At 37.8% G+C, this 8,968-nt stretch overlaps 2 protein-coding genes across 2 annotated transcripts; one reads left to right on the plus strand and one right to left on the minus strand.

Moving 5' to 3' along the window:
- Positions 1-730: 730 nt before the first annotated feature.
- LOC140675763 (uncharacterized) lies at positions 731-1,216 on the minus strand (the record flags this gene model as incomplete). Its single annotated transcript, XM_072910377.1, has 1 exon — positions 731-1,216. A coding segment is annotated over one exon (486 nt), but the record flags the coding sequence as incomplete, so codon positions are not given.
- Positions 1,217-3,735: 2,519 nt separating this feature from the next.
- Positions 3,736-8,396, plus strand: LOC140675764 (uncharacterized). The gene is made up of 3 exons (XM_072910378.1): positions 3,736-5,058; positions 5,132-5,177; positions 8,334-8,396. The coding sequence occupies exons 1-3, from the start codon at positions 3,965-3,967 to the stop codon at positions 8,394-8,396; spliced, it is 1,203 nt and encodes a 400-aa protein (XP_072766479.1). The 5' UTR covers positions 3,736-3,964.
- The last annotated feature ends 572 nt before the right edge of the window (positions 8,397-8,968 follow it).

Genomic DNA, 8,968 nt, shown 5'->3' on the forward strand with positions numbered 1-8,968 from the left:
CATTAATCACTATTCCACATATTCAGTATTGAAGGCGTCTGTCGTCGAGCGATTCAATCGCACGCTGAAGAACGACATGTGGAAGATGTTTACGCTGAACGGAACTTACAAGTGGATCGACGCGCTATCCCGACTCGTTGCAGAATATAACACGCGAAAACATCGCACTATCAATATGAGACCTATCGATGTTACTCCCACGATCGCTGATAGACTTTTAAATACGATATACAACAGTATAAAAATTGCTGCTTCTGCAAAATTTAAAGTAGGTGACCCGGTACGCGTTAGCAAATACAAAAAACTTTTTGAAAAGGGTTACACACCAAATTGGACAACCGAGGTGTTTAAGATTGTTAAAGTGCAACATACTAATCCCGTAACATATCTACTCGAGGATTATCGCAAAAAATCTATCGCTGGAGCGTTTTACAAGCACGAGTTGCATCGCGCGAATTATACAGATGTGTATCTCGTGGAAAAAGTACTGCGCAGGAGGGGTGATGAGGTTTACGTGAAATGGCTGGCACTTGATAGTTCACACAATTCTTGGGTACATAAGAGGATCATGTAATTTAATTTTATAAGAAAATACAATGTATTCAATATAAAAATATATGAAATATTTGAAATATATAAAATCTTTATTAATACATCCTTTCCAATAGTCATTACAATATGTAAAATATGGAATATGCATATAAGAAAAAAAAATCACACACATAATATTTTATAAAGGTATCTTATAATGTCCCCACGGTAACGTATCAGTAGTTGTAGGTACGATATACCGCTTGTCGTCGTACGGACTTAGAGCAATTTTTGTTTCGCGAATGGTATATACGTCGTGCAATTTTGATCTTATATACGATTGACTACGCGTTATTTCAGTCTCTTCGTTCAAACACCGCGTGTAATCGTCAAACGTTATCGTTCTTGCAACAACGTTACTCTTGACGCCTTTTACCTTTTTCGTATCCTTCTTACCATCTACGCGCAATGCATACATTTTTGCTCTAAGTCCGACAAATTCGGTCATTATGGTACCGTTGTTTTCATCCTTCATTAGACCCGGTACCTTTTTATTCACGAGCGGTATACCGTACGCATTGTCTATCGCATAGTCGCTCGTATCAAATCTGCTGATATCGCGTTCCATATTCTCGTACACATCGTCGCACTCAATATGACATATAAGACTATCCGTATCAGTGTACACGCACCGGCATAAATGGTGTCCGTCGGTAAATGTGTATGTACGTACGTGTATGACAACCGAGAGCGTCACATACACATGCAGCGCGTACGTACGTGTCACTTGAAGCGCGGCGGAGTTCATGCAGCGGAGGAGAAAAAAGTGGGAGGCAATCCGATGTTGCATCCTTAGCGCAAGTCGCACGATCGAGAGAGAAAGCATGACAAGACGTGATGCCGATTAGTGGTGTCCTGTAGCACTGCCTCACTCACTCTACGCTTGAATGCAGGAGGAATGAGCGAGAGAGCTATAGGACACCGCGTTGTCTCTATATGCGTCTCGTTCGCTCTCGCGCTTATGTCATGCTTTCTTTCTTATTCCTTCAAGAAACGTGGCTGAACTCTACGCATCGAATGCCGGCATTCATAAAATTATAATTATATTAAATTAATATTAGAAGTTCGGTTTCATATATAGCAAAAAAACATATGATTATTCTAATTAAAAATTAATTTATGATTGCGTATTTTTTTTTCTATTTATGTAAAAAAATTTGCTAAAAAATATATATATACATGTATCATTATGAGTAATTTTGAGATTCATTAGAACAGTAATTGTAAACTTGCATTCGTTTGTAATTAAATTTATAATTACATATAAATAAATGTGTAGAAATGATAATTCGTGATATAAAATATTTTTCGTAATTGTATTATTACAAAACTCAAATTTTAAATTCCCGATAAAAAATTTCTTATGTATAGTTATGCAGAATTGAATATTATTATACAGGATTCAACACAATTGTGTAAAAATATGTATAATTATTATAGATGACACCGTATAAAACGTTACGTATATTTATATATAAATGGATTGATAGCTACAATTAGAATTATGTATATGTAAGCTTATACATACTTATACACAATGCCTGTAACATTTTATGTATAATTATTAATAATTATATATAATTATATATAAAATGAACAAATTTCGTATATAAATTTATATAATTAGATACGACTATTTTTGTCTGATTATATATAAAAATTTTTTACCGGGTTTATAACACAATATCGATATCTGATCGAATTCATGGTTTGTCACAAATGAACCAACGAGCATTTAACTGTAAATTTACAATACTTATATAAAAATGTAACTAATTTAGGGAAGATAACGTTATGCTGCGTAATATTACAAAAATTTAGATATCTTCATAAAATTTTTTTAAATATTAATGATTAAATTATACATATATTAATAGTAGTGTTATAGTGGGGATTCTAAGCCATGGGGCGCTGAGGGGGGTGCGGGGACGGGGGTATCTGAGAGGCGCGAGGGGTCTGTTAGGGAAAGGAGGGGGGGGAAGGATCCTACACACGTTCGAAAGTAGATGTTTATCTTTGCAGTTGATTTTATAGCCGGGGTATTTTAGAAGTCATAAAACTGTTTTTTTTTCTAGTTTTATGATCATTTTATGACCATTAGAATATTATGAAAAAAGAGATTTTAAGCGCCGACGTTCGGCAGCTTTGTACCCTTGCGGAAAATCTCCCATAAAACTGGAGCAAAATATCTTCCATAATTTTTAGGGAAAGAACTGCAACTGCAAGGTGTTTATCTTTGTAGTTTATTTATAGCCGGGGGACATTTTAGAAACCATAAAAGTGTTTTTTTTCTTTTTTTTTCTAATTTTTTATGATCATTTTATGACCATTAGAATATTATGGAAAAAGAGATTTTAAGCGCCGACGTTCGGCAGCTTTGTACCCTCGCGGAAAATCTCCCATAAAACTGGAGCAAAATATCTTCCATAATTTTTAGGGAAAGAACTGCAACTGCAAGGTGTTTATCTTTGTAGTTTATTTATAGCCGGGGAACATTTTAGAAACCATAAAAGTGTTTTTTTCTTTTTTTTCTAATTTTTTATGATCATTTTATGACCATTAGAATATTATGGAAAAAGAGATTTTAAGCACCGACGTTCGGCAGCTTTGTACCCTCGCGGAAAATCTCCCATAAAATTGGAGCGGAACATCTTCCATAATTTTAAGGAAAGAATGCAACGCATCAGCGCCATTATGGAAAAAAAAATTTTAATCACCGGGGGACATTTTAGAAGCCATAAAAGTCGTGGGAAAACAATAGAAATTTTGGCCGACGTTGCGACGAACATGTCGGAACGTTTTTATAGATGCAAAAGCGTTGACGTTTGGTAGGATGTGTTAAGACAGCATTAGGCGAAATATAAGAAGAATGAGAGCCCCGTCAAACCATAGTACGATTTGAAAGGGCATAGAGGAAGCTGTGGAAAAAAAAAATTTGAGTGGTTACTGTCAGGCATTAGAATTGTTAGTGACACAATAGTGAATAAATGGAAAATATTAATTTCGAAGCGATAATAGACGAGTCGTCAGACGAAGAGCATGCGTTGTCGGACGATAGTAATAATATTAGTGATTTCAGTAATACCGATTTTGACGACAACGTAGTAGAAAATGAACAATTCCGTGCGCAAACTCAACGTAAGATTTGCGCCATACACTTTTATTATTCAACGGGTGGTGCTCTAGCTCTCTGTGCTTCGTGTATGGACACCTTTCGAGATGACATCGGATTAATATACGAAATACGGAGACATAAAGTTACATCGCCCGATGAGGTGGATATGCGATGGTGCAGTAGCTGTCAAATTTTATTACATATAATAATGTCGCGTAATATGTGTTATGTTTGCACACAAAAATAGAGAGAGAAAAAATGGAAAACGTGCAGCAGAAAGAACGCGACTTGTTGGAGCGTTCCCACCAAGTCACCACATTGGGTGAATATTTTGGATGGCTGCAGCATTGCGAGGAGTTTATCGAAGAGCTTGAAGAACGCAGCCGTGTCAAGCGTCCGCGACTTTCAATCGGAAATAGACAATCTTTGGTGACAAGAATTGCGCGACTCGAGGGTGCAAAAACTCGATTGCAGAGACAGTTTATACCCAGTAGTGGTGATTATAATAGTGAAAATAACTCGGAGAGACTCATATGGCGAGAGATTGATACGGCGTTTGAGAGCCGCATCTTGACTGGTGCGGTTATAAATTATAATCACATCGAACCTCGTCAATTTTTGGAAGATGCGAGTGACATTGTGCTCGAGCACGTGCGAGACGTTATGCAAAAACATAACAGTGTGAAAGTGAATACAGTGTTTAACGGCGAGTTTGTGGCGGGCGATAAGCATGCCAATAAATCAATCAATACGAGAAACTGTGAACTCTTACATACATCCGATTTACGTGAGTGGTATGAGCGGCGAGTCGAGCCAATCCTTGCATCGCTCGAAGAATTTCAGAAACGCGATAGCGGATGGGCATTATCGCGTATACTAAATTTGATTGTAAATATAAATAAATATAATCCTATGCGCGCCGGATGTTACGTGCAATTATCGCGAAAGATAATAATGAAACGAGCAGTGGTTAACGCGCAATCTAAAGACAATGCATGTTTTGCGTGGGCGGTAGTGGCTGCTCTGTATCCAGCTGAAAGATGCACACACAGACAATCATCGTACCCGCATTATACAACAATACTAAATCTCCAAGATATTGAGTTTCCAGTCACTCTTAATCAAATTAAAAAATTTGAAATTTATAATGACATTTCAATCAACGTGTACAGTTTTGAAAACGAAAACATTGTCCCTATTCACCTTACGGAGCAAAAGAGAGACAAGCACATCAACTTGCTCTACGTGCAAGATGCGCAAGATATCGGACATTTTGCATGGATCAAGAATCTATCTAGACTTGTTAGTATGCAACTCAGCAAACACAAGACTAAAAAATATATCTGCGATCGGTATGTATATTTAATTAAACTGTCTAAAAATATTTAAAACAAGGATATAAAAATTTTAACTTTTATTTTACAGATGCATGCACTATTTTCACTCGGTCGAGAAATTGCAATCACATACAGTATACTGTGGAAAGATGAACGACTGCGCTATTCGATTACCGAGCGATAAGAATAAGTGGCTCGCATTCACCAACTACAACAGGAAGGAGCGACTACCTTTCGTCGTGTACGCTGACCTGGAGTGCGTTTTGGTGAAAAAAGAAGAAGAAAATTTTTATCAACATCACCAAGTATTTAGTATGGCTTATTATGTACATTGCTCGTACGATAATTCATTATCTGCGTATCATTCTCGTCGCGAAGCCAATTGCGTTGCATGGTTCACCGATGAACTTAAAAATTTGGCGCAACATGTAGAAAATATTTTAACAATCAATGTCCCCATGGTAAATTTAACGCAAAATGAATGGAAAGAATTTCGAAGTGCGACTCAGTGTCATATATGTGAGAAACCATTCGTAGAAGATGATACGCGCGTACGCGATCATTGTCATTTGACCGGGCGGTACAGAGGTCCCGCGCATTCAAATTGCAATCTAAATTACAAAGAATCTTTTTGCATTCCAATAGTATTTCACAATTTATCTGGTTATGATTCTCACTTTATAATCGAGGAAATAGCCACAGCGTTCGAAGGGGGAATCAATTTACTTCCGATAACAAAAGAAAAATATATTTCATTTACAAAACATGTTAAAGGTACGAAAGACAAACCGGGAAATCACATTAAATTACGTTTCATAGATTCATATAAATTTCTCACAACAAGTCTCGACAAATTGGCGTCTTTTCTGAGCAAGGATAAACTCAAAATTTTACAATCGGAATATAAAAATTTATCCGCCGAAGATTTCAATTTATTAACAAGAAAAGGTGTCTTCCCGTACGAGTACATTGACTGCGTAGATAAATTGCAAGATGCGTGTTTACCATCACGAGAATCATTTTACAGTTCCTTGAAAGGTAACACAGTATCTGAGAGCGATTACGCGCACGCTGAGATTGTGTGGAAGCGATTCTCCATTCGAACGTTAGGCGAATATAGCGATCTGTATTTAAAAATCGATGTTTTGTTATTAGCAGACATTTTTGAAAATTTCCGAGAGAGTTGTATCAAGAGTTATGGGCTCGACCCCGCGTATTACTATACTCTTCCCGGTTACACGTGGGACGCCATGTTAAAGTATACGAAAATTATATTTGAATTACTCACAGACATTGACATGGTTATGTTTATCGAACGAGGTATACGCGATGGTCTGAGTCAATGTTCCAACAGGTACGCGCGTGCTAATAACAAGTACATGCAGTCGTATGACTTATCAAAACCATCAACGTACTTGATGTATTTCGATGTTAATAATTTATACGGATGGGCAATGTGTCAACCATTGCCCTACGCCGATTTTCAGTGGGTCGATAATGTTTCCAATTTTGATGTATCATCGATTGCGCTCGATTCGTCTACAGGCTACATCCTCGAAGTCGATCTCGAGTATCCCCAGCATCTTCACGATTCGCACAATGACCTACCGTTTTGTCCGACACACGACAAACCACCCGGCAAGCGCGAGGGCAAGCTTCTCGCAACCGTATACGATAAGAAGCGTTACGTGGTACACTACCGCAACCTGCAGCAATGTTCACGTCACGGTCTTCGTGTTACAAAAATTCATCGTATATTACAATTCACTCAATCTCCGTGGCTCCGTACTTATATAGAACTCAACACAAAATTTAGAACACTGGCAAAAAATGATTTTGAAAAAAATTTGTACAAACTAATGAATAATGCAGTGTTTGGCAAAACGATGGAAAATGTGCGCAATCGCGTAGATGTTAAACTTTTAACAAAATGGGACGGAAGGTACGGCGCAGAGACATTGATTGCAAAACCAAATTTTCATAGCAGAAGCATTTTTTCGGAAAATCTAATCGCTGTAGAATTACGTAAACTCGAGGTGAAATTCTACAAACCAATTTACGTAGGTATGTGTATTCTCGATATATCCAAGACATGTTTGTACGAATTTCACCACGATTATATGGTACCAATGTATCGGGAGAGATGCAAAGTCATGTACACTGATATGGATAGTCTTATATATCACATTGAGTGCGACGATGTGTACGAGAATATGAAACGCGACATCAGCAGATTTGATACGAGCGACTATGCGATAGACAATGCGTACGGTATACCGCTCGTGAATAAAAAGGTAACGAGTCTAATGAAGGATGAAAACAACGGTACCATAATGACTGAATTTGTCGGGCTTAGAGCAAAAATGTATGCGTTGCGCGTGGATGGTAAGAAGGATACGAAAAAGGTAAAAGGCGTCAAGAGTAACGTTGTTGCGAGAACGATAACGTTTGACGATTACACGCGGTGTTTGAACGAAGAGATTGAAATAACGCGTAGTTAATCGTGTATAAGATCAAAATTACACAAGGTATACACCATTCGCGAAACAAAAATTGCTCTAAGTCCGTACGACGACAAGCGGTATATCGTACCTACAACTATTGATACGTTACCGTGGGGACATTATAAGATATCTTTATAAAATATAATGTGTGTGTGAATTTTTTTCTTGTATGTATATTTCATATTTTATATATTGTAATGACTATTGGAAAGGATGTATTAATAAAGATTTTGTATATTTCATATATTTTTTATATTGAATACATTGTATTTCTTATAAAATTAAATTACATGATCCTTATGTACCTAAGAATTGTGCGAGCTATCAAATCCAAACCATTTCACGTAAACCTCGTTACCCCTCCTGCGCAGTACTTTCTCCACGAGATACACATCTGGATAATTCGCGCGATGCAATTCGTGCTCGTAAAATGCTCCAGCGATAAATTTTTTGCGATAATCCTCGAGTAGATATGTTACGGGATTAGTATGTTGCACTTTAACAATCTTAAACACCTCGGTTGTCCAATTTGGTGTGTAACCCTTTTCGAAAAGTTTTTTGTATTTGCTAACGCGTACCAGGTCACCTACTTTAAACTTTGCAGGAGCAGCAATTTTTATACTGTTGTATACTGTATTTAAAAGTCTATCAGCGATCGTGGGAGTAACATCGATAGGTCTCATATTGATAGTGCGATGTTTTCGCGCGTTATATTCTGCAACGAGTCGGGATAGCGCGTCGATCCACTTGTAAGTTCCGTTCAGCGTAAATATCTTCCACATGTAGTTCTTCAGCGTGCGAATGAATCGCTCGACGACAGACGTCTTCAATACCGAATATGTGGAATAGTGATTAATGTTATGTTTCCGTATAAGCCGTTGCACATCGGTATTGTAAAATTCCTTCCCGTTATCAGTTTGTATGTTTTTCGGGCATCTCTTGCTATCTCGAATTATTTTGGCGATTGCATCAGCCGTCTCCCTTCCACCTTTACTCTTGAGTGGTGCAGCCCATGCATACTTGCTCAACACATCGATGACGGTGAGTATGTAGTGGTAACCTTTGTTGAAACGAGAATACGGACGCATCTCGACGATGTCGGCTTGCCACAGATCATCGTATCCCCGCACTATGACGTGTCTTCGGGGAAAATTTTTTCTCGCTGGCGCATGCAGTTTGTTCACCAACTGTCGTCTCTCCAAACTATGTTGATTCTTTGCTTTGTCAGTTTTTCTCGATGTCTGTTTGTTGTTCGCATTTTTTTCACTCATTTTCGTTTATCGCCTTTAATAGCCGTTCTTGACCTGTTCTTGACCTGTTCTGACCTGTTCTTGACCTGTTCTTGACCTGTTCTGACCTGTTCTTGGCCTGTTCTTGACCTGTTCTTGACCTGTTCTGACCTGTTCTTGACCTGTTCACCG

This window comes from Anoplolepis gracilipes, unplaced genomic scaffold (assembly GCF_047496725.1).
Source record: "Anoplolepis gracilipes unplaced genomic scaffold, ASM4749672v1 Contig18, whole genome shotgun sequence".
NCBI lineage: Eukaryota > Metazoa > Arthropoda > Insecta > Hymenoptera > Formicidae > Anoplolepis > Anoplolepis gracilipes.

Coding starts and splice junctions, on each gene's coding strand:
- LOC140675764 (XM_072910378.1), top strand. CDS start 3,965: ATGGAAAACGTGCAGCAGAAAGAACGCGACTTGTTGGAGCGTTCCCAC. Junction 5,059..5,131: donor AAAAAATATATCTGCGATCG/GTATGTATATTT, acceptor TTTATTTTACAG/ATGCATGCACTATTTTCACT. Junction 5,178..8,333: donor AGAAATTGCAATCACATACA/GTATACTGTGGA, acceptor TTCCACATGTAG/TTCTTCAGCGTGCGAATGAA.